Consider the following 26,522-nt stretch of genomic DNA (forward strand, 5'->3'; position numbering starts at 1 on the left):
CCATCCTCGAAAAGTGTGATTTAGGTTGCATATCCAAACCATTAACTTGTATTACGTCACCTTCACCACACTCACCCAAGCTGGCTTCGCAAAAGTATGCGGAAGGAGAGCAAGCATTGCAGGAAGTGCGGCACGTGCTGGCTGTGGACAGAGGGAGAGTCGGGAGGACAAAACTGCAGACGTGGGGTGTATATGAGCAGGAAAAGGGACTTGTACAGGTAAACACCAGTCGGTACCCCAATAATGTAGTTGTATATATATTATTAATGCACTGCTGTTCTCGTTCTTTATGCCAAAATTAAATCTGATTGCTGAATGAATTATACCAATAATGAAATGGCCAACATCTCATTTTCGACCTCAGAAAGATTTGAGCCACAGAACAATCGTTATGCAAATACTACGAGTGAGGAATAAAGTGGGTCACCCCGGATGAGGTTACCTCGGTTTTGTTTTCGCCAAATAAAGTTTTCCTCAGTGTCTGCATTTACAACAATCATGTCATTTCCTGGTTCCCTGTAGTACGTTTAGCTCACCTGGAATGAAGTTCAGGGGAGCTTATGCGATGACGCGTCGTCCGTCAGTCTGTCTGTAAACACTTGAAACTTCTTCTCCGAAACCGATGATGGGATTGTGACCAAATTTGGCACAAATTATATTTGTTGTGTTGTGACTAAAGTTTGTTCACGGCATTAAAAAAAAAATCGGGGTCTAAGGGGTCTAAGGGGATCCAGGGGGTCAAAGTGGGTCCAGGTTTGACCCCCCAAAATAGGAGTTTGCTTTTCCCTCTGAAACTACACACACTATTTCGATGAAACTTGACCACAACCTTCACCACCTGTGATGTACCAAAGTTTGTTAACGACATAAAAAAAAAATGCCCCTTTAAGTGTCTAGGGGGAGGGGGGGGCGGGGGAGGTGGAGGGCGGGTTGCCCGAAAAAATAGGTAATTTGATTTCTTCTCATAAACTACACGTGCAATTTTGATGAAACTTCACTACAACCTTAATCACCCATGATGTACCAATGTTTGTTCAAGGCATTAGAAACATTGGGGTCTAAGGAGGTATTTGGGGGAGAGCGGGGGAGGTTGCCCCCCAAAAGTTATTTTTTTGTTTGTTTGTTTGTTTAAAGTCTTATGATTATGTTAGTATGATTCTACATGCTGCACTGTTTGTCTTCTAGAAACCATTGAAATTAGTTTAAAATACCTTTACTCAGTGCAGTATAGTGTTTATTCTACCAGGTGAGCACCAGGGGTATTGCCCCTATGTTTAACTGCTGCCTTCACTTCGACATTATTCCAACCCAAGCATTCTATTCTTCGATTCTTTCAATGTATTATATACACAACAATGGCAGTCATTTTGCCTGCTTCCCCCAATGCATTCTGTCACAAAAACCCCAAGGTGCTTTACTTGATCCATCCGAACCAACAATCGAGTTTACTCTCGATATGAAACACCAAATGTGATACAGCATGGCACACTACGAAGTAACTCGATCAGGACTGGCGACTCTTCTTTCTCTCCCCCTTCCACTTCGCTTACCATTTCTATATCCTCAGAGATGACATCCACCAAAGTCACTCCGTCTGCAAACCGCTCGTACTTGCTGGATTCTATATCCCATAATAACCTGAAATCTCTCGCACCCTGGCGATCTTTCTACGCAGGCTAAAAATCAACTTCTAAATTATAACTTCTTACCCTTTTATGCAAATCGACTTTTAGAATAAACATCTCACCACAACAAACATTACATTAATGTATACTAGCAACGGTACTCGCCTAACGGGCGGGGCTTCAATTGGGCGGCCCGAATGAAAACGCAAAATATCAGAAATTGAAGGTTTTTAAAATTTTAAACGATTCATATAAACATCCGTTAAATCATATCACACGCAAATCATCAAAATCTAAACAGTATTTGTAGAATTTCAATAAAAACCACATCACTGTTCATATCGGTAAATATTATTCCATCGTGTTTGGAAAAACTGGAAAATTGAAAAATTGGAAATTGGGAAAATTGGAAAAACAATCCAGCCTAATTTACTCCAGGAGGTCCCAGGATTACCCACCCAAAATTTCGTTGCGATCGGTTCAGCCATTTTTGCAGTACCTGGGAACGGACAGACGGACAGACATTTGGTGAATTATAGTAAGATAACAAACAGTATATTCTGTATCAAATCTTAGGCATGCAAACATTATCCTCACACTGTGAGGGTATCCACCACCTAGAAAACACTTAAACAAGAAGACGTCATTGCAACAGAGCACGATACTTGTAAAATCCACCCCTCCCCCAAAAAGGTTGCCATGGATACATCAAATTGTCTATTTCATCAAGATTAAAATTGACGATTTTAATCAAAGCTTGGGTCAATTGGATTAAAATTGATGATTTTTCAAATGAAAATTGATGATTTTGGAAGTTTGACCTTAAGTTGACCTTTGAAGTTTGACCTTTGACTTTTTGACCTCAAAAATTGTTGGTTTCCCAATCTGATGACTCGATATGCAAATGCTGTTCAAATTTCAAGTCAACTGGATGAAAAATGATAATTTTAGAAATGTGACCTCAAGATGACCTTTCACCTCAAAATCAATAGGCTTCTTCCTTATGACCAACTCTACCATCTGGTGAAGTTTCGTGAAGATCGGTTTGAAATTGTGACCTGTAGGTGATTGACAGACAGACAAACATACAGAATAATGACCAACCAATATACTTGAAAAATCTTCGCTTTTGCAAGTAATAATTAATGTCAAGTCCCCTCCCGACCTCATGGATTTTGTGGTAATACATAAACAAATTTAGTTTAACCAGCTGAACTGTGTGGGTTTATATTTCCAGACAAGTGCAATAAGAAAGCTACATGTGGAAATAAAAAAGTAACAATCAAGTATTTGGACAGGATTCTCTTTGATGTACCATACTCTTCACAGGGTGTCGGTGCCGCCAAAGCAGCTTCCGGAGTAAAGGTTATACTGGGAGGTTTGCCATTGCTGGGAGGTTCCCAGCAGTAGTTAGGGTAGGAATTTGGGATTTGGCTACGGTGCCAGCGACAGCCAGACCAGAGACCTTATTAAAGATGGTTAAAAATAAATAAATAAATTAAAAAACTTTTGTCCTGATTGTTTTCTTTCAGTACTAAATCAATGTACTGTAATCGATGTACAGAACTTCATAACTATGTATTATTGCATCCACAATCCGCTGAACTAACTTACCCAACTGAGCTAAAGTGTTCGAAACATATAGGATTAGTGAATAATTCCTTGAGTGATGGAAGTGAGTCCTGTGGAAACCCTCTATTCACGGGGGATACGTTCCTGGAATATCCGCAAATAGCGAAACCGCGAATAGCAGGGCATTGTTTCAATGGAAAGGGGGGTGGGTGGGGCTGGTGGGGATAGGTTCCCGAGTTGCGAAAATCCGCGAATAGAGAGGACCAAACCGCAAATGGCGAGGCAAAATCCATGAATGGTGAGGCAAATCCCGTGAATGTCGACGATAATCCGCGGTTTTATAAATACCGTGTGTCATGCTCATGGCACGTGAATTTTTTTTTGCGCCCCTGAAAAACCGTGAATAGGAAAAAAAAAACCTGCACATTCGCAGAATACGGCTGCGAATAGGAAAAAAAACCTGCGATTTCGTGGAACCCTGCCGCGAATAGGGAAAAACCGTGAATTCACGGGACACTTCCGCGAATAGAGGACCAAACTGCAAATGGCGAGGCAAAATCCATGAATGGTGAGGCAAATCCTGCGAATGTTGACGATAATCCGCGGTTTTATAAAGACCGTTTGTCAAGCTAACGGCTCGTGAATTTTTTTTTTGCGCCCCTGCAAAACCGCGAATAGGAAAAAAACAAACTGCAAATTCGCGGAACACGGCTGCGAATAGGAAAAAAACCTGCGATTTCGTGGGACCGTGCTGCGAATAGGGAAAAACCGTGAATTCACGGGACACTTTCCGCGAATAGAGAAACAGGTCGCATTTTAGCACCCGCGAATATGCGGAACTGCAAATAGCGGGATCCGACTATTAAAACAAGGACAGCTTCCAGTGTATCCTCACTTTGTCCCGGTTTCAATAACCCAAACGGTGGGGAAAAACATCTCCATACCAATATCTTAAACACAATGATTTATTAAAAATTCTAGATTTAATTATTAAAATTTATAGCATGTAATAAATAAAGAACAATCAATACCATCCCATTGTGCACAAATCCAAATGGACCATTGTACTGATGTGATGGACATAAAACCTCCACGCTGAACAGCAACCAAAACATTAATTTAACCAATTGCCGCAAGGTGTAATAACACAGAAAGAGCAGCAGGATGATGGTAACTGCAAACATAATAAATAAGCACATATGCAAGGGCAGATAATTGAGTCGTGTGTACATGCCCCATATGGTCCTGTACATGTGGTGACCTGGGTCCCACAGTTCGCAGATGGACTCCGGCAGGTGCCGGGGCACACATGTAGGCAGATCATTCGGGCCCCAATTCAGGTTGAACGAGAAGACAGCACGTGCAGACTTAATGTGGAGGCAGGAAGTGTTGAGCACAAATTCTCCAACAAACCAACACAGTGCCTTCTGCCTCTGGTGCATACAAAGTCGACTGTGAACAACAACCAATTCCACTTCCTGGATACTCCACTCACCCTGTGCAGTACATCTATGCTTTACATAGCTCTATAAAGGGGAAAGAGATTTGTGCCCTTTCACACCATCCGTGAACACCGGCCTCGATGATGACGACCAGGGGCCCTGTCAAATCTAGCAGAGTTAAGACTACCAAGTGCACAAGCCTCTCATACGCATGAAATATTTACCACATCAACCACAATATTTTATTTAAAAAAAAAAAAAATCTATATTATAATAGGCGTAGGTGATTCTGTCTGTCTGTCCGGGGGTGTGGCTTACTCCTTTGAGAGAGTAGCTCCACCCATTCTGGGAAGGGCTTTGAAAACAAATATCCACCATTTCATTTGCTTGCAAAGCTTTATGTATATATGTGTATATATATATATGCATGTGTATGTATATGTATGTATGTGTATATATATATATGTGTGTGTATATGTGTCTGTGTATATGTGTGTGTGTGGGTGTGCACACACATGTTATCAGAAGTAAATATATTGTGTAGATTACATCATTTGTGCATCTGATATATTGCCAGTCACCATTTTGTAAAACTGAATGTGCAGCATCTAAATGAAGATGTCCAAATGTCACACATGTCCATGCCCGTGGGATTCCCACTGGTGACCCCACTGGTATATATAATATATTCCTCGAGATCCTCCCCTTCCCCATGCATGATAAAATTTTTGCTGTTCATGAATCTTTTCAGAAAGGCCTTTTGATGAGGGGTGCTGGGAGGGATTTAGAGGGTTGACAGGATGGCGGTGATGATGATGTTGGTCTGTGCTTTAAAAAAGAGAAAAAATTAAAGCATGATATTTTACTGCATGTAAGAAAAGAGAGATGTCCATGCATGTGCAACATTTTAATTGGCTCCTGGCAAGTATTGTTTTGAAAGTTTGCATTAATGGTGATGCTCGATTACTACGGATGTTTGCCTGTTAGGTTTGGGAATGATTGTGTAAAATACCCTGGAATGTAACTGGTATTTTGCAGAACAGTCTTGGCAACCTTGTGAAGAGAAAACTGACGTCAACTAAAGTTAGTGGCGCGTTGTCTGACAGGCTCGAGCCCAGCTTGTCCGGTAAGTGTGTACGGACAAACGGCTACGAGTTCAAGTTTCTTGATTAGGCCTAAAGAAAGACGCACTTTTATCTTGGTGTCCTGAACCTGCATATGTCAGTCATCGTCAACGTTCTTCATCAGCCAGCCTTTTGTTTCAATACATTTCGTGAACAAGTTCATTGCATCAAAATTTTACTTACAAATACATATTATGATGTCCATGGCATCGTCAAAAGGTTTACTGAATTATAACGTTGGCTAAATAAATGCAAATTGTATTTCAAATCATTGCTTTGGTAATTTATCCACCAAAAAATCCCAACGGCATGAGGTAATGTGACAAGGGCCCAACATAGTTACAAAAAATAAAATACGGTCGTGTAACATGTATTCTCAGGTCACTGTTGCTGAATCTTCCTTTCGCATCATCCTGTTGTATACGTCAGTTATTTTGTGATCAATTGGTATCCCCACTTTTCTTTTTATGCCTCCGCCGACAAAGTCGCCAGAGGCATTATGTTTTCAGGTTGTCCGTCCGTCCGTCTGTCCGTCCATGATGGGTTTTCGTTAACGCGATAACTTGACAACGGCTAAAGGGATCTTAGTCAAATTTGGTGCAGGTATGTATGATGAGGTAAAGATGAACTCATTCGATATTTGGGTCAGTAGGTCAAAGGTCAGAGATCATGCTAGGTAAAAAAAATCCTGTTACCACGATAACTTGTGAACCAGTGATTGGATTCTGACCAAATTTGGTACAATTATGTAGAATGATGTAAAGATGAACTGATTAGATGTTGGGGTCAAGAGGCCAAAGGACAAAGTCTAATGTGTCTATAACTTGAGAACGGCTGAAGTGACCTAATTCAAACTTGGTACAGGTAAGTATAATGATGTAAAGATTAACCGATTCGATTTTGGGGTCCCGAGGTCAAAGGCCAAAAGTCAGACGTCATGTCAGGTAAAAACGTGATAACTTGAGAACAGCTGAATGGATTTAAATCAAACTTGGTACAAGTATTACAATGATGTAATAATGTGGGCAGAGGCATATCGGTTGACGTCGTGACGTCGAAGAGTGTTGTTCTAGTTATTTAGGATTTGTGTAAGTGTGGAAGTATTCCAAATGATCAGTTTTTTTTTTTTGTTTTTTTTTGTATACTGAATCGAGGCTCGTGAAAGAGCTAACATTTATTTCACAAACAAATCAACCAGACAAACAAAATATACAAAAAGAGGGAGCGGAAGACAAGATGGGAAGAGAAGGGGAAGCACACAACCACAACATTTGAGAGCAGGGAGAAGTGTGGGAGGGAGAGGGCTTGGGGGCAGGAGGCGTGGGAAGGGGAGGGGGGGGGGGGGAGAGGTATAAAACACAAGGGGACCGAAATTAGCGGGGGTAGAAAAGATCAAGGTTTTGGATGGGGGAGGATAAGAGATGGTGATGAACAGCTGTTTTAAAGACCTGGAGGGTGGAGTGGGATTGAAGAGAGTGAGGAAGTTTGTTCCAGAGGCGGGAGAAAAGAGGAATGAAGGAGTGAAGGTGAGCAGAAAGTCTTGATTTTGGCAGTTTAACCATAAGAGGGTTGCAGGCAGATCTTGTGCGACCTGTAGGAATATTTGGGGGACAGAGCCCAGAGAGGGCTGGGGGGGCAAGGCCAGAGAGGAGTCGGTAGAAGACGGAAAGACCACCAACCTGCCTGCGGTGAGTGAGTGAAAGGCCCTTGGAGTTAGCTTCATCGCGGGAGATTCCAATGATTCTGAACGCTTTGGTTTCAACAGCGTGAAGACGAGCTAGGTGTGAGGCAGAGCACCAGACCAGAGGGGAGAGCAGTATTCCATAGAGCTGCGGATGAAAGCCTTGTATGTGGTGAGGAGCTCAGGTGTGCCAAGGAAGGACTTCGCACGACGGAGGATGCCCAGTCGGCGACTGGCTTTGGAGGCCAGATTTGAAATGTGGTTTTCCCAGGAAAGATCATGGCAAATAGTGAGACCCAAAAGCTTGAGTGACAGAACTTCTTGGAGAGGATTATTCAGAAAGTGGATGGGAGGGTTTTCCAGTCGGTCTTTTCGGAGAGACATCGTAAGAGTGTGAGATTTATCAGGATTGAAAGACATGTTCCATTTGTTTGCCCAGTCTGTGATTTTGTCCAGGTCTGCAGAGAGTGAGGAGGCTGCAGACTGCCGATCTGAGGGATGAGGCATGGAGCGAAAGAGAGTAGAGTCATCAGCAAAGAGATAGAGAGGATTTTCAAGAGAGTCAGAGAGATCATTGATGAAGACCAGAAAAAGCACAGGGCCCAGAACACTACCTTGGGGAACTCCAGCCTGAACAGGAAGAGGAGATGAGAGAAACCCATTCAGGGCCACACGTTGACTACGACCAGAGAGGAAGTCCGCCAGCCATGCGTGGAGATTTCCATGGATACCAAAGGAGGAGAGTTTGGTGAACAGAGCAGGGTGCCAGTCCGTATCGAAGGCACGTGAAATGTCAAGGGAGACGGCTCTAATTTCCTGTTTGGCGTTGAGGACCTCCATCCATTGTTGAGAAAGCAGAAGCAGCATGCCCAGAGTAGAGTGACCAGATCTGAAACCAAATTGATGATCAGAGATCAAGCCATTGGAGAAGAGGAAAGATTTCATATCTGAAGCAATGATGGATTCCATGACTTTGCTGATAATTGGGAGAAGGCTGATTGGTCTGTAGTTGCTGGGATCTGTTTTTGCACCTTTTTTGTGCAAAGCGGTGATGTTGGCTGATTTCCAAGCAGATGGCAGATGACCTTGAGCAAAAGAGAGGGTGAAGAGAACAGAAAGAGGGAGTGAAAGAGCGGAAGCACATGATTTTAGGACCCGTGGGCTTATGCCGTCAGGACCAGTTGCAGAATCAGAGTTGAGGGTTGACAGAAACTTTTCCACCTTGTCAGGAGGAAAGGACACAGAGTCCAGGAGCAGCTGGGTACGACTGGGTACGGTGGGTACAGAGAGGGATGGGTTTGGGACACAAGATTTAGAGGCAAACACAGAGTTGAGGCATTCAGCTTTTTCACGTGCGGAGTCAGCCATTAAGCCGTTTGAGGTGAGGGAGGGGATGGAGGGGGAACAAACACCAGAAACAGATTTGACCAGACGCCACCAGGATTTGGAAGAGGGAGACAGATAAGAGAGTTCGGTCTTGAGAACGGTGAGATATTGTTTCCTGGCTCTCCTGAGGGTGGACACACACTTGTTTCGGGCTTTGTGAAAGGAAATGAGATTTCCTTCCGTTGGATTTGCTTTCCAGGAGACGAAAGCAAGTTGTTTCAGGGCAACAGCCTCACCACAAGATTCCGTGTACCATGGACAGGAGGAAGGGTATGACAACTGAAGACGAGATGGGATAAATCTGTGCATGAGAGAGAGCAATTTACTTTGAAAGAATTCCCAGGATGAGTTGATGTCAGAGGCGGTAGAGATGGGAGACCAATCCAGATGATTGATGGCTGCTTGAAGACCGTGCCAGTTGGCCTGAGTGAAATGCCAGACTCGTCGACGCTGAGGAGGCTCTCTGAGAATGGTCAGAGAGATGTCCACTTTGACAAGCACATGATCAGATGAGCCGATTGGAGCAGAAGAAGAGCAGCAGACATTTTCAGGGAAGTTTGTCATAACCAAATCCAGAAGAGAAGATGCTCCGTTGACTGAGATCCGGGTCGGGAAATTGACAAATTGTGTCAGTCCCAGTGAGTCGCAGAAGTCCTTTGCTGAAGAGCCATGGCTGGTGAGAGAGGTACCCACACCCAGCCAACTGGCATGGTGACAATTGAAATCACCACATATGAGGAAGAGAGAGTTGGGATGGGTAGATAGAAGTTGGTCCATATTATCAGACAGCGAGATGTAGATGGAGTCATCGCTGTTTGGTGGACGGTACAACACACATATGAACAAAAGGTGGGAGCGAAGGGGAAGCCGTAGCCAAAGGTATTCCTGGGGGTGAGGTGGAGAGAGGGCAGTGGAGGGCGAGTGAGGAAGAGAGTTTTTTATAAAGATAGCAACCCCACCTCCAGGACGAGGCTCAGGTCTATCATGCCGGAGGAGGGAGTAACCTGGGAGAGATACCAAGGCATCAGAGACATCATGAAGGAGGAAAGTTTCTGTTAAGCAGATCACATCTGGTTTGTCAGAAGCAACCTGTATGGAGAGATCAGTCAAGTTTGAGCGAAGGCCCCGGATGTTTGAGGTCCATACCGTTAATGAAGAGGAAGGGGGAGCATCGGGTCCAGAACAGGGGGGGGAGGGGTAGGGTAAGATGTGGAAGAGGAGGAAGAGGTAGGGAGAGCTGTTGAAGGTGTGTCAGAGATTTCAGAGATTTCAGAATAGCTTGGAGAAAGGGAAGAATGGGGCGGACAAAAGGTTTGATGGAGATTGGGTGAGGCACAGTGAGGTGTTATTTGAGGAGGGGGAAGAGCGAGGCAGAAGGTTGGGGGAGATGAAGGTGAAAGTTGGAAGGGGGAAGAAGCAGGGAGGATGCTTTGAGGAGGGGTGAGAGGGGAGTCTAGGAGGGGAGGAGCGAGGGAGAGTCTCGGAGGGGAGGGGTGTGGGGGGAGTTTAGGAGGGAGGGGAGGGAAGGGGCAAGGGGGGAGATTTGAAAGGGATGGGTGATGGGGAGGATTTGGAGGGGAGGGGTGAGATTGGATTTTGAAAAGTGTACGATTCATGGGAAACGAACATTTTTTGCAAATTGAGTTTGAGACCTTCGAGTCAAAAATACGTTTGAGGACACTGAAGGAGGGATGGAGTTCTGGATAGTTTAGGGAATTTAGAAAGGAGGAACTGTAAGAGATGGTATTATATATATTTTTTGGAATGAATAGATTTGGTGAGCAAGACGAAAGCATCCTTTTGTAGGAAAAGAAGAAAAGGGTGTTATAATATATGAGAGAAAATAGTTGTTCAGGGGAGAGATTATACATTTCTAACCACGTGATCGCGAACGAAGAACGAACGAACAAAAAAGAACAACAAATAAACGAATAAGACCTGGGAAGGAAATATGTTTTTGGGTTTTTTTTTTTTTGAGTAGAGATATTAAACAAGGAGATATGGGGTGAACGACTGGGACGAAACAAAGAACGAAAATAATTGCAGCGCATTCGACGAATCGCTGAGAGAAAAACAAAACCACAAGGTCGGAGACGGTACGGTAGCCAAGCCTACGAGTACTAGGCCTCAGAATACTCGATACGCATTAACCGACGATTGTGTATACATGTACGAAAAATTAGCACCGAAAATTTTCCAAAAGATACGCTATAGGTACATACACCGAAAGATAGATACAGTCTCGACAAAAACACAATTGAGAAAGATCACTTAGCTTCGAAAGCGTGAGCGCATGGAACAGCTTCGAAAAGACGTGACCTCGCCGTGATCTCGCGAGATCTCCAAATCTGATCTGATATACATGTTTGGGATGCTGATCAACATGATCAGCATCCCAAAATCTGACAAATCTTCGGTCGAAAATACAATGGCAAAATCGTTTTCCAAGTCAGACGAATATATCGGGTCAATCTTTCTGCACAAGTGGCATATATCTTCATACAGAGAAGAAATTATAAAACTCAGATAAGAAAAGGAGAAATGATAAAACTACATCTGTCTTTCAGCATTAACCATGGATGACTCGCAAACCCACCTCGCCTTTTTCAAGCACATGGCCAGCCAGGTATGGTTTATTAAAAAATACAAAAAATTGGGATAATATAAAAAAACTGAAGTCTTACTTAACTTGATGTCGTCCAGGAGCTGTCATTATTTAATTTCTTTATCATGTGTCTATATATATATATATATTGTGGAGAATGCCTCACTGCAGATGGAATGTTTGAACTGCCACTTTGACTTTTGCAATGAAGTATTTCACAATTATTGGCACAGAATGCAAGGTTTTCCACTCTTCTTATTTTACCCTCAAAAACGAAGCTACTTTTCCTTAGGATCACGATTTCATAAAGAGGGAAGATCTATTCTTGATGAACCTGCGCAAGCACCAGCTCCATGGCCAATTCACAACAGCCTAGCTCCATGCTCCCTTACACCAAGGTCATCATCGCTCTTGAAGGAGGAGGGGTGGGGGCAGCTTCCCCAAGCAGAGGTTATATGAGAAAGGTATGCCTTTGGCCATAAATGCAAAGCAAATTAACTGCACACCAAAATGTTTACTCCTGTGTTCCATATCCAATGCGTGCCCTCAAATATAAGGGCCATGCTTGAAGAATAGCAGATGAATTCCACACCACATAAACAGCAAGCGTGACCATGGAAATAATCTCAAATGTCCTGACACATTTTTGGCAAATCGTGCCGAATCCATGACGTATCACCTTCCTCTGGCACAAAGAGTTCAGAATTTGATTTAAGTATCTGTGACGTCACTTATTGAGGACTGTACATCAAATGTTCCCAACCCTTTACAGTGGAAACAATTGCCTTTAAATGATGCCATGTCAAATGAGAGGCTTTAATCTTCCGTTAGCTGTGCCATAAGAAAAGCATATCCAAGGGAAAAGTTCACCACAGTTATTGTGCCACAGCATGATATTGGCCACTTGGGTACATAGCAAACTGCTGTATTTGCTTAAGGCAGTCCCATGCAATGGGACAACGTTTACATTGTTTAAAGCGTAATGCCATGGGTCTGAAGTAAGACATCTCCATTTAGGTTTGGAAATCAAGTATAGTTTTATTTCTGTGATGTAGTCAAGAAATAAAGCTTCAATATACAAAGGTGTATAACCTCATTTTCTTTACACCAATTTAAATGAGCATGTACAGTTTGAAAATGAATACTGTCAAAAAGCAGGTATGCTTGCAATCAGGTTATTCCACCACTACGAGACATCTCTCTTATAAACTAGTACTGCTATATACTAGCATTCCTTTTAACGGCCCCAATTGTTCCCATCTTCTTGTGGGGTCGGCCCAAGCCGAGGAAAGTTTACGGCCCACGTCGTTCAAGAACCCGCTCTCCAGGCCTGACGTTCGACTGAAAGTTTAGGAATTTATCCAGGGTGCTGACGATAACTCTCCTACTCGTCATAAGAACCACAGTGGGATATTCAATGTCCAACTTTATAGCAGGCTTGTCCTCTGGTTCTACATCCTTCTGATGTACGGCACATTAATGCATCGCTTTGCATGTAAACCAAAAATTGTGATAATTTATAATTGGGATGACATTCAAACCCAGCCTAAACACCAAAAAGGTGAGGCAGGTCTCTGTGAAGCTTCGTGCTTTGAGCATTATTCCTACATTTGAAAAGGCAAGACTTAAAATGTGACATCTTCTGTCAATGTTGATTGCGACATTCCTCTCCTCCTTGCGCATTGAATGAATGATCGTTTTAAGGCCATTTTCGCATTTCGCGCATTAAACAAATGATTTGAGATTCACATTTGTTGCAACTGTGTGATGAGCAAATTAAATATGGATGGATCACGGATGATCCTCCTCACACCTTTAGGCATGCAAGGATGCCGAGAAGTTTCATTGGCTCAGGGTTACAATCCTGGACATTTTGCCACTCCGATACAGGATACCCAGCTGGTACTCCCCAGCAAGCTGATTGATGCTCATTTTTCTTACTGCAGAAGGTTGACAGGCTTTGCTCAAAACATTTTGTAGAGTTATTTAGAAGGGCCAATACAAAAATTTTAATCAAAACGATACACTTTCATTATAGTGTTGCTGAACTTTGCACATTTTAAATAAAATATTAGTGGAAGAATGATTGATGAAATATCTGGGACGTGAATGAAAAGGTAGAGCATTCTTCCACACAACTTCAGCGTTTCAAACAAGATGGCCACCCCAAGCATTGTGAAGTGAACACCATATATACCCACGCCTTTCTTCAGGCCCAACCTCATGATATTACATGCAGGGACCAACAACTTGAGCATGTGTTGTGGCTCAGTATGATCCATACGAAGGTTCATGGCTCGTCCGGTAACGGTCAAGGTAACGTAGAGGTTTTCTGTGAGGAAACTTGACCTCCTTTGGGTGGTAAACCTCTGGCCATATGTACTCGTACACTGGTTCAAGCAAATCTGTAGGAACATGGAAAACAGGTGTGTGAAGTGCCAGAAAGCGAGAAAAAAATAAATTTCAGCTTAAGAGAATTAACAAACCAAACATTGCGAGGAGCAAAAAATATGGGATGTAGTAACATCATGAGGTGGTAGAGTTTATATCAGGCCTATGCACAGTGGGACAAAGAAAAAAAAAAAAAAAAAGACTTGCAAAAATGTTTTGTTTTCTTAATTAAAATTAATTTATCTGTGGATCCAAATGTTACCTATTTAATTACACGTGCAACAGTATCACCAAATGTCCTCTGTATCCCTCCGTTTCACAGATACCGGTCCAAATAGTTATATCCTCACTCATTTATATTGCCAATGGTTGCTCCTTTGTGCTTACATGATCGGACTGGGTTCCCAGCTTCAGTTTGACTCAATTTTGGGAATTTCTTATCCATCTTAACTCCTTTTAAAATATTGGCTGCTAATTTTCAAGTCAATTTTCCAGACAAATCGAAGAGCAGGTCACTTCTATTTTACTGAGGGGCTATGACCAATATGAACCCCAAACATAATATTTGTGTTAATTTGTGACAGAAAACTATTTGATTTTAGGTCAGTCACTACTGTGAAGGTTACTGCATGTGCGTTAGATAAATTTCACTTCTTTGGAGTCAACTTCCATTGAGACTTTTGTGCTGGTATAGTTGCTCCTCAATTTTTGGAATTCCATTTTTTTGTTCCATTAGATATTAAAGGGCAAATAATTCATAGATACAATAGACTCAGAAACTGCCATTCAAATATGCACGTGCATTTGAGTGCTTGAAGAAAAAGGTGAAGGGAAAGGTGTATGCTGCATGTGTGAGAAGCGTCATGATTTATGGGAGCGAGACATGGGTAATGAACGTAGAGCAGCAACGAAGGCTGGAAAGGGTGGAAATGTGAATGGTTCGGTGGATGTGTGGAGTATCGTTGAGAGAGAGGAAGACAAATGATGAATTGCGAAAGATGATGGGAATAGAGCCTGTGATTGATGCTGTAAAGAGAAACAGTTTGAGATGGTTTGGTCATGTGTTGAGGAAGGATGAAAGTGACTGGTTGAGAAGAGTGATGGAAATGAATGTAGAAGGAAGTAGAGGACGGGGAAGACCGAGAAAGACTTGGCTGAAGATGGTCGAAGAAGAAATGCGGGCAAGGGGGTTAACAAGGGGAGATGCAGAAAATTGGGCAAAATGGAGAAGATTGTCATGGGGACCGCAAGGCTAACCCCCGCTCTTGCAGGGAAAATGGCCTTAAAATGCCTGTTGTTGTTGTATTTGAGTGCTTGAGTGGGGAGGGTGAAGATGACAAGTCTAGAGGTCGACCGATATGGGTTTTTCAAGGGCCAATGCGATATTGATTTTTCGAGAGCAATATATGCATCTGATTAAACTGACCAATATATGCATCTGATTAAACAATTTAATAATAATTAAAATAGCCTCGAGTGAGCTGACGGTCATCTCTTGAGGTTGTAATACAGACCTGCTAATTTTGGGGCCCTCTGGAGCCACCCTGATAGAAAATGTAAAATCTAAGACTGGGCAGTCCTGCAGACCATCGAGTAGAAGGACTGTATCAGGTTTCAAAGCAATATAAATAAAGGATGAGTAGGGATCCAAAGTTTCAGGGGATGCCCACCCAACCCCCCCAGGAGTCCCCATTATCCAAAATTGGAAAATCTAAGCCTGAGCGATTGTGCAGACTACTGTCTTGTATTCATGTATCAAGTTTGAGAACAATCAGTCTGATGACAAGGGATGAGCAGCAAAAATAGGAAAACGCTAATGGACGGGCAGACAGACAACACGACCCATTTTATAAGTTTATCTCTTCAAGAATTGAGATGAGATGACCTAAAAATTAGAATTATACAAAATTGTTGAACTTGAATTAACAAATTTATTTAACACAATACATTATTCACTCAAAAACACAGAAAAGTATTGTGCACTTGTAAATAGCAGCATCTCTTTCCAGTTGCACTGCTACTCATCTTTTTTAATTAGAAAATATACAAAACTAAAGCAAAAAGGTTGGGGGAAACTTTGGAGAGTCTTTGAAAATAAGTTTTGGGGCATTTGTGTGGACAGCAACATTTTCTTCAGTATGTCTGCACTCTACATCTCATCTTATCATACTCAAATATGCAATTTGGTGTCTGTCTGACCTCAATACATTCTGTCGTTACTTATCCAATCTTAACAGGAAGACTATGGGTTGTAGCGACTTTATTTGCCCCCCATTTGCCTTGGGCAAACTCCTTGTTAAGGTGTATAAATAACTTGTAGTGCCATTTTTACAAGCCTACCACACTCCCCAAGGAGGTTTTCCTCCTTGGACAAACGCCATGTTAAGGCTTATCGTGGCATTTTTCCACGGCCGTTTCTAATAACAAAAGTAATAACAATGATGATATTAGCATAATATTGTCACGTCAGCCCTGTCGTTAACACCACAGGGTGACGGATAGCCGATCGGTCTTACTCCGAGGCGATCAAGCCGAAAATTGGTGGGGTTTTTTTGGTGGGTTTTTTTTGGCGTGCGTGGGATGGAACCAAAGTGCTTACCTGCACGGAGCTCGCAGGGCTTATTCCTTGAACCCATAAACACAGAAACGAGACCAGGAAAATCAACAATACAACAAATGAAATGCACAATAATGATTTAATGAAATAAGGCATGGCAAAGTAAATGCTGAGTTAAAATAAATATTTGCTACTTTGAGGGACCCTCCAACTGACACAAAACACACAAGGGGAATGATAAAAGAAAATAAAATGTTTTAAAGCCGTCCGGCCGTATCTGTCTCCAAAGGGGTCTCTTCAGCGAGGTTGCTGAATGACGTTGGCAGCACAAGCAGCCCGAAGCCGCTTGCACGGGAAACGCACAAGATGCCGCAAAGTTCCTCTTGCATGTCGCCACAAACGTGAGGCAATTCGTGTGGCCGGTCCTTCTTCGCTCTCCACTCCCTCCGAAACGCAACGTGGCTCCAGCTCCCTGAGAAGCACCACAATTCAACAACGCCCCTTCCTCAAACGTTGCAAAGGTTCCCAAAGCTCTGCAAAATTCACCTCACGAGCCAACTGAAACAAAAGCGACCGCCCGCGACCAAAACCAGAATGAGAGACAGAGTCCGATTCTTCTTCCTCCTTTCTCCGAACCTTCTCTCTCTGACATCATAGGACCAATGCCCGAGCTCCATCGAATCATCCCATCTCCATGACTAATGATGAAGCTCGGAGCGTGGCCTGTCGATTACGATCCTTCGGAGGCGGGGTTTATTTACGGATCGTAATGTCCGGGTACTGTCGGCGGTGGTGGAGCGGGGCCCAGCCCGATCGGGAATATTCGGGCTTTGTCGGCATTCCGTGGACAATTGTTGGTGTTGTTGTTGGCATAATGAGGGTTTTTATGGCTGACCTTGTTGATGTAAAACCAAAGGGGAAAAACCACAGGGGGGCAACCACAGACTGGGGAAACTAACTTTAATCCCTACCGAGTTAACATAACACCACTCCCCGTGTGGCGACACGTAAATGATCTTCAACTCAGAGTTTTTCTACTTAAATACATCGAGATTGGCTTCCTTACTCGCACACGGTCTATGCTGCCCTACACAATCCGAGCATCACTAAGGTATTTCATCCCCTACCCCCACAAACGTAACATTAATAATGATATTACAAAACAATATCCGCCCCACTCCCCAAGGGGTTTTTTGGGACATGCAATATTGCCCCATTACAACCGTACAAAAGTAAATGTTATCATAGTGAATTCAAAAAAGACTACAAACCACAAACAATTATGACTACCTTTTCGAACAGTCGCTACTGCTGTTTAACACTGAACTGAAAGAAATGTGGAGGAATTCTGACATCCTTAAAGCATTATATGCTTATCACATCCACCACAGACAAATGGGCCTGATAACAGCATGACCCTTCCAGAGCTGCTTCCGTGGGGAGTAGGTGTACGAGATGTTAAAAACAGTTCAAAATCCTTAGATTAATTGGTCTTTTATCCTGAAAACCAGCAACACTTTGATCATTAAGCTGCCTAGCATCATGGGAACGAAATATACATATATCTACATACAATCACGTGAAAAGGTAAGTACACCCCATGTAAAGTTTTGACTTTTTCAACACATTTCAACATACAGCTATTTGATCTTCATTTCAACAATATTGACAGATAAAGGTGATATAATATAACAAATATTAAACATTTACATTTTGTAACCCATTGTATAATTTAAATAAACATAAATGCAAATTTCGCATGTGGAAAAAGTAAGTACACCCCTGGCTCTAATAGGTGGTATTGCCCCCTTTGGCAGAACCAACCTCAAGTAGGCGTTTCTTAAAACTGTCTACCAGTCTCTGACGTCGACTGGGAGAAATTTTTGCCCACTCCTCCATTCAGAATTCTTTCAGCTGTGTGATGTTTGAGGGGTTTCTTGCATGCACAGCTCGTTTCAAATCCCCCCACAACATCTCGATGGGATTTAGATCCGGGCTTTGACTTGGCCATTCCAGAACCCTCCATTTCTTTCTTTTCAGCCATTCCTTGGTGGATTTACTGGTATGTTTAGGGTCATTGTCATGTTGCAAGGTCCACCTTCGGTTGAGCTTCAACTTTGACAGATGGCCTCACATTATCCTCAAGCACCTTCTGGTACAATGAAGAATTCATAGTGGATTCTATGATGGTGAGCTGCCCAGGCCCTGATGCAGCAAAGCTGCCCCCAAACCATATTTCCACCACCATGCTTTACAGTTGATATCAGGTTCTTGTGGTCAAATGCTGTCTTTGGTTTTCACCAAACATGTCTTCTGGTACTGTGGCCAAATAGCTCTACCTTTGACTCATCTGTCCAGAGCACATTGTTCCAGAAGAGCTGGTCTTTGCCTAGGTGTTCATTGGCAAACTTTAGTCTTGCCCTGATGTTCTTTCTGGACAGCAAAGGTTTCCTCCTGGCACACCCCCCATGTAGATCAAATTTGTGCAGCCTCTTTCTAATGGTAGCCTCGTGCACCTTGACATCAACAGTGGCAAGAGCTACCTGTAGGTCCCGTGATGACATTCTGGGGTCCTTAGAGACTTCTTTCAGCATCTTGCGGTCTGCTCTCGGGCTGAACTTGCTGGGGCGGCCTGGCCTGAACAAGTTGGCAGTTGTTTGGAATCTTCTCCACTTGTAGATGATCTTCCGGACAGTCGAATGATTGATTTCAAATTGTTTGGAGATCTTTTTAAATCCCTTCCCAGACTCGTAGGCATCTATAACCTTCTTTCTGAAGTCCTCAGATAACTCTTTTGATCTAGGCATGGTGACGCCGCACACTTCAACAACAAAGAGCAAACCAAACTAAATGCCTGAGGTTAAATAAGACAGGTTCCTCCAAGATCCTCTCTGACGATGTTCTAATCATTTGCACCTGAGCTGGTGCACCTGATTCTAATTTTAGGTATTTGATGTAGTGATAAATGTAGGGGTGTACTTACTTTTTCCACATGCGAAATTTGCATTTATGTTTATTTAAATTATACAATGGACGACAAAATGTAAATGTTTCATGATATTTGTTATATTATATCACCTTTATCTATCAATATTGTTGAAATGAAGATCAAATAGCTGTATGTTGAAAAAGTCAAAACTTTACATGGGGTGTATTTACTTTTTCACGTGACTGTATATAATAGAAAGTTTTTGTTACTTGCCGGAAAAGATTCCGGCAAGTATGTTTATCTGTTCGTTTGTGTGTTTGTTTGTCTGTCTGTTTGCAGCACTACGTCTACACCATTGCACGTAGAATCACCAAACTTTGCACACGTATTTGTCTTGCCCTGGAATAGACTGTGCCCAATTGATGACGTCATCGGTCACGTGGTTCGGCCGCCATCTTGGAAAAACCGAAAAAATTTGCACCTCTATCTCCGAAAGTACTGAACAGAAAAAATTGAGACATGGCTCATTGTAAAGAACTCTCCATAGGGAATAAAATATGTTAATGATGATGTCATAGGTCACATGGTTCGGCCGCTATCTTGGAAAAACCGAAAGAATTTGCACCTCCAAATCTCCGAAAGTGCTGAATAGAAAAAATTGAGACATGGCTCATTGTAAAGAACTCCATGGGGAATAAAATATTTTAATGATGACGTCATAGGTCACGTGGTTCGGCCGCAATATTTGTTCTAAATGGCCGATAAAAAAGTACATTCCGGCAAGTCCTCGATCTCTGACCGATTTTTCATTTGTTTGTTTGTTTGTTTGTCTGTGCAAGCTAATCTCCTGAACGGTGAAAGATAGGAGGAAACCTCTGAAACAAAAAACGTTAGGACGGGCCCCGGGAAGGTTATAGGCTCGGTGGTGAGGCCGGTCGAGGCCGTTTTGGCCAGGCTGGGCCCATTTCGCAATTAAAAGCTGAGCTGAATTATAGTAGTCAATCTTCTACGGCCGGGAGTAAAAGCTGAATTATAGTAGTAAGTTCATTCAAAAAGAACCAAAAATGTCGAGACGGGCCCCGGGAAGGTTATAGGCAAGGTGGCGAAGCTGCATCAGCCGGGCTGGGCCCATTTCACAATTAAAAACTGAGCTGAATTATAGTAGTCAATATTCTACGGCCGCGAGTAAAAGCTCAATTATAGTAGTAAATTCATTCAAAATGAACCCGGGCAATGCCGGGTGCTTTCGGCTAGTATGTATGTATGTATGTATGTATGTATGTATGTATGTATGTATGTATATATATTGACAGCATTTTATGACAGCATTTTTTTTTAAAGCTGAGCTGAATGACAGCATTTTATACATATATATATTTTAAAAAGCTGAGCTGAATTTATTGTAGTCAATCTTCTACGGCCGGGAGTAAAAGCTGAATTATAGTAGTAAGTTCATTCAAAAAGAACCAAAAATGTCGAGATATATATATATATATATATAAATATAATATATAAAACACAGTTTGTGTGTGTGTGTGTGTGTGTGTGTGTGTGTGTGTGTGTGTGTGTGTGTGTGTGTAATGTTACCGATAGACTCCGAAACGGAGAGGCTCACGTGCTTGATATTTGGCATAGACATGGCCATTGAGCCTGGGACGAACATGGCCGAGACCATATTTGACGAGATCCATACTTTTTGTGACATTTTTACCTCAGCGCATTTCAGCGAAGTACCCGCTAATCTCAGCCGGTGCCAGAGCTCGCTGATTCGCTCAGAGCGATCACGTGATGTTCCATCCCGTCACACGTTTGCACGTAATTCAGGGCAAAAAGCTATTGCGTTTTTTCACCTTTATGCGATCGTGTTTTGTGTCTATTTTGTGCAATATGAATTAAATTTTAATTCATATTTCGTGTTGACGAATTCGAATACGAAGGATTTCCCCTTTCCCCTTTCGATTTCGAATACGAATCGAATACGAGCTCGAGTCGAGAGGGCAAATGTACGGGTTGGGAATGTACGGGTCTCCCTTCCCCCGCCCGGCAACGCCGGTACTGGAGGGCGTGGGTCACAGGATCGGTGAGTCTCCAAAATCCGCTTTGTGCTCTTGCGAAGATGCAGGACGATGTCGCGATTGTTGTGCTGCTCTCCGACCATGAGAACTGCAACGTCATTGTTGACTGGCCCTCCCCTTCCCTCCCCCGTCCGTCCTCCCCCTCCCTTCCCCCTCCCTTCCCCCTCCGTCCTCCCCCTCCCTTCCCCCTCCCTTCCCCCTCCGTCCTCCCCCTCCCTCCCCCCTCCACCCTACCCCTTATCCCCTCCCCCTCCCCCTCCCTTTTCCCCTCCCCCCCCCCTCCTCCCCCACCCCCCCTCCTCCTCCCCCCTCGCCCCTCCCCCCTTTTTAAAACGTAATTGGCCCTATTGGCGCCATCATCGGCCCATGCCGATAACCTCAAAATGGCAGATATCGGCAGATATATCAGTCTAGCACTCCTCAAGTCTTTTTTTTCTTACAAACAAGCCAAAGACCCATGTCAAGGCATTGCTGTTGGGGTTATTGTATATGTTTGGCAAACTATCCTTCTTCAAACTGTTCACAGAAGCTTTTGACAGACAAATAACTCTGCACCAAGTGGCATTGTTCTTTGTGAAAATGTTGGATCAGAATCCTCACAAACAAGTTTTGTTGATTCCATTTTTTCACTTCCTATAATCCTACCACATCTTAATGAGGAAATTATGGGGTTTGTCTAGATTTTGTTTCAATGTTTTTGTAATGCCACTGTTGGACATGGTGATACTTACTGAGTGTAGAATGGAAGGTTTGCCGAACGCTCTCATCCCATTTTGTCTGGCAGAAGGCCAAACCAGCTGGCGTCAGAACATCTTGAAATTGTCTATAGAATTCGATGGTGCGGAATGTCCGGTGCAGGAGGTCATTACTGCAAAGGCAGAGAAACAAAATTTCACATAATTTGACATTTTAAGTGCTACACCAATTGTTGGTATCAATGCTGACAAATCTGCACAATAACGACACCTTGTACGATGGGCATGCAGAACGTTTCTCACCCAACTGATTTAGTGACATGTTAGGACCCAATCAAATTCACATGAATGACTTGTGATTTGATGTTTATTTACAAACAGCATTTAAAAAAAAATATGTGCACAACGTGTATACAATAGTGTCAATTTGAGTCAGTCAACAGAGTTTTGAAAAATGGAGTAGGTCGAAATCTAAGCAGTGGTGAAGTACCTACATAAGAGAGGTTTGACCCAAAATAAAATCCATGAGGATATGGTCCAACATAGGGGAATGATCTTCGTGTTTTGAGTTTGAGACCCTGTCATGTCATTAAATAATCACCAGGTGGGGTTGGCTCAGCCTGTCATCCTTCCGAGGATGGCAAGACGAGTACCAGCTTACTGAAAATAGGGGGAATTGCATCAGCGGCACATCCACACTCCCAGCAATAATGCAACTAGCAGCCATAGGCTGCATACAAAATATGTCACCAACACAACTGGCAACTGAATTAATGTTTGGGAGAACCAGCACTGTGTATGACTGAAGGTCGGGCCACCCCAAGGATGCCACTACACCAAAAGAGTTGATGCAGTCACCAAGACTATATATATATATATATATATATATATATATATATATATATATATATATATATATATATATATATATATATATATATATATACACAGTGAAACCTTGACTTACGAGTTTAATTCGTTCTGTGACCGAGCTCGTAACTCAATTTGCTCGTTTCTCAAATTAAATTTCCCCATTAAAATGAATTGAAATGCTATTAATCCGTTCCAGCCCCCCAAAAACCACACCAATTTTTTTTGAAATATATATATATAAATATCTCGCGCTTTATATTTCACCTGTATGCAGCATACAAGTTGGCAGGATGGCCTGGACTGGAGGTACGCACACTTGACTCTAAACTGTCCAGCCTGGGTTTGAATCCCGACCCAGCTATAACCTGTCATGTCGGTGTTTCACAGGAGGGTGATTTAGCAATGTGTGTACCGCTAAACTGGGCGCCCCGTTTGCGTCCCATTAGATGTTGGATGTTAAGGATCTCACCGTGTCTTCCACAAAGAGAAGGCGAGCTATCGCCGGCACTCTGAACAAGTTGTGGCCTGGCATGCTCTTCTCCTCTACCGTTATATACGTCCTCCTCGGCATCTTTTTCCAGAAGAGCCCTGTCTCGTCACAGTTGAAGATTTGCTGGGGGATGTATCCTTCGGCTTCTATCAGTTCGGCAAAAGTTATAACAAAATCTTCAGCTGCCTTCACATCCGAGATTGCTGCCTCACCATGCCTGACGACGGAGTGAATGCCAGTCCTCTTCTTAAAATTATCAAACCATCCCCGACTGGCTTTGAATGACTTTTCCGATGCCTCGTCCGTTGATGTTCCCGCCGTCTGCTGCACCAAATCCCCATAAATGTCTCGTGCCTTCTCACAGATGATGCTCTCGGTCACGGTATCTCCTGCGAGCTGCTTCTCCATCAACCACACAAACAACAACTTCTCCATCTCTTCATGGACAGAGGTCCGGAGCTTTGAAATAATCTTAACGCCCTTGGCTGGCGTTATAGCCTTTATCGACTCCTTCTGCTTCAAAATCGTACATATCGTAGAAGTACTACGAGCGTACTGCCTCGCCAAGTCGACAACACGCACACCTCGCTCATGTTTTTCGACGATTACGTGTTTTATATCCAAGCTCGCTCGCTCGTAACTCAGATCTCGGCTCGCATCACAAAGCAAAAAATCGACCGAGCGACGGCTCGTATCTCGGAAAACTCGTAAGTTGGTGCACTCGTAAGTCAAGGTTTCACTGTATATATATATACAGACTTGGCATTTAATATCGAATATTTTTTTTGTGGGGGTGAACTTACTTTTCAAGATGTCTTAGAACCAAAAGTTCATTGGAATTATGTTGAAATTATTCTAGATTTTGTTAATGTGACCTTTAAAGGAAACCAAAACCACATTTGACATTTTGAAACAAATAAATTGATCCTTGAAAGTGATGTAAACTGATATCGAACTCAATTCATGGACAGTACTGTGTTAAACTTCTGTACGTTTTCCAGAAGTATCTCTTTATTTTGCACATTAGCCAAAAAATTTTTAAACAAAAGTTAAATTACGACTGGGATTACGGACATTAAAATTACAGTTCAGTACTTCGTGTAACCCCCACGAGCATTCAGGAGAGCACGTACACGTTGAGGCATGCTGTTCACGAGATTTGCCAAGGTTTGGACAGGAATCGCTTGCCCTGCAGTGACAATAGCATGCTGCAATTCACGCACAGAGGTCGGCTGCTGGTCCAAGTTGTCGATTTGACGCGTTAATTCTGCCCACAAGTTCTCTATCGGATTCATATCTGGGGACATGGCAGGCCACTCCATATGCTCTATACCACGGTCAGCAAGAAAGTGTTGGATCATGTGAGCACGATGAGGCCGTGCATTGTCATCTTGGAAGACAAAGTTTCCTCGAAAGGCTGCACGAGCAAATGGAAGCAATGTTTCTTCCAGAATGGCCCTGTACTTGAACTGGTTTGAGGTTTCCATTCAGAACAACCAGGTCAGTTTTGCCCCCTGTATGAAAAGCAGCCCAAACGGTCACCCCACCACCTCCAGCTTGGACTCTTGGCACTATACAATCTTTGTTGTAGGCTTCATGCACTTGTCTGCGTACTCGGACGCGGCCATCTTGACGATAGGCCAGAAATTTAGACTCGTCACTGAAGATCACGTGATTCCAGTGTCCTGGCTGCCATTGACGGTGCTCTCTGGCCTACTGCAATCGGCGCTGGCAGTGTTGTCTGGTCAGGCGTGGCTTTCTCAGGGGACGCCTGGCACGATAGCCTGCTTGAACCAGTCGTTGGTTGACTAGCCTTCTGGATACAGGCACATTTGTCAGTTGCTGCCACTCAGCCCTAAGCCAATTAGCTGACTTGGTACGGCCATTGCTGACTAACCGGTGCAGCTGGCGATCATCCCTCCTTGTGGTTCTGCGGGGACGTCCTGGCCTCGGTATTGGAGTAGGGACACCCCTCTGAGCATTTCGTTTCAGGATCTTTGACACCTGACCTTGAGTGATGCCATACTGCCGAGCAATAGCACGCTGTTTCATGCCGTAATTTCGTAAAGCCACCACTCCATGACAAACAGCATTGTCGAGTTGACGGACCATCTCCAGAGGAAGCGGCAATAACTTTTGGAGACGTGCAGCAGTTGTTTTCCACTAATACAGAACGCAACAACCCTTGTATACCCGACTGTGAAGCCAATCATCAAATGCACCTGTCCGTACATTTTGCCACGCCACCTGTGATATAATCCTGTTGTTGACTTCTTGCTGCGACAGACAATCAGTGACATGGTTCTTTTAACAAATAAATCACCAAAGTGTAAAAGAAACTCACCAGATTGATATACTGAGTTAGGAAGGTAAACCCAAGTCAAGGAAAAAAATATATTCCATATTAAATGCCAAGTCTGTGTATATATATATATATATATATATATATATATATATATATATATATACAGTGAAACCTTGACTTACGAGTTTAATTCGTTCTGTGACCGAGCTCGTAACTCAATTTGCTCGTTTCTCAAATTAAATTTCCCCATTAAAATGCATTGAAATGCTATTAATCCGTTCCAGCCCGCCAAAAACCACACCAATTTTTTTTTTAATATACAGTATATATAAAAATATCTCGCGCTTTATATTTCACCTGTATGCAGCATACAAGTTGGCAGGATGGCCTGGACTGGAGGTACTCACACTTGACATCTAAACTGTCCAGCCTGGGTTTGAATCCCGACCCAGCTATAACCTGTCATGTCGGTGTTTCACAGGCAGGGTGATTCATCAATGTGTGTACCGCTAAACTGGGCACCCCGTTTGCGTCCCATTAGTTGTTGGATGTTAAGGATCTCACCGTGTTTTCCACAAAGAGAAGGCGAGCTATCGCCGGCACTCTGAACAAGTTGTGGCCTGGCATGCTCTTCTCCTCTGCCGTTATATACGTCCTCCTCGGCATCTTTTTCCAGAAGAGCCCTGTCTCGTCACAGTTGAAGATTTGCTGGGGGATGTATCGTTCGGCTTCTATCAGTTCGGCAAAAGTTATAATAAAATCTTCAGTTGCC

At 43.1% G+C, this 26,522-nt stretch overlaps 2 protein-coding genes across 19 annotated transcripts in view; one reads left to right on the forward strand and one right to left on the reverse strand.

The window, feature by feature from the left end:
• Nucleotides 1–12,517, forward strand: part of FBF1 (Fas binding factor 1) — a 164,609-nt gene extending 152,092 nt beyond the window's left edge. For all 17 annotated transcript variants that reach the window (XM_068120834.2, XM_068120861.2, XM_068120843.2 and 14 more), the window contains 4 exons: nt 81–218; nt 5,678–5,765; nt 11,398–11,456; nt 11,728–12,517. In XM_068120834.2, coding sequence (XP_067976935.2) covers nt 81–218; nt 5,678–5,765; nt 11,398–11,456; nt 11,728–11,811 — 369 coding nt within the window. In that variant the 3' untranslated portion in view covers nt 11,812–12,517. The remainder of the gene's footprint in view (nt 1–80; nt 219–5,677; nt 5,766–11,397; nt 11,457–11,727) is intronic.
• MRPL38 (mitochondrial ribosomal protein L38) overlaps nt 12,454–26,522 on the reverse strand; it is a 64,132-nt gene continuing 50,063 nt past the window's right edge. For both annotated transcript variants that reach the window (XM_078779094.1, XM_078779096.1), the window contains exons 8-9: nt 22,119–22,255; nt 12,454–13,840 (exon numbers count right to left, since the gene is read on the reverse strand). In XM_078779094.1, the coding sequence (XP_078635220.1) occupies nt 13,704–13,840; nt 22,119–22,255 (274 nt within the window). In that variant the 3' untranslated portion in view covers nt 12,454–13,703. The remainder of the gene's footprint in view (nt 13,841–22,118; nt 22,256–26,522) is intronic.

The sequence above is a fragment of the Myxine glutinosa genome, chromosome 1 (assembly GCF_964187855.1).
Source record: "Myxine glutinosa chromosome 1, kmMyxGlut1.1, whole genome shotgun sequence".
Lineage (NCBI taxonomy): Eukaryota > Metazoa > Chordata > Myxini > Myxiniformes > Myxinidae > Myxine > Myxine glutinosa.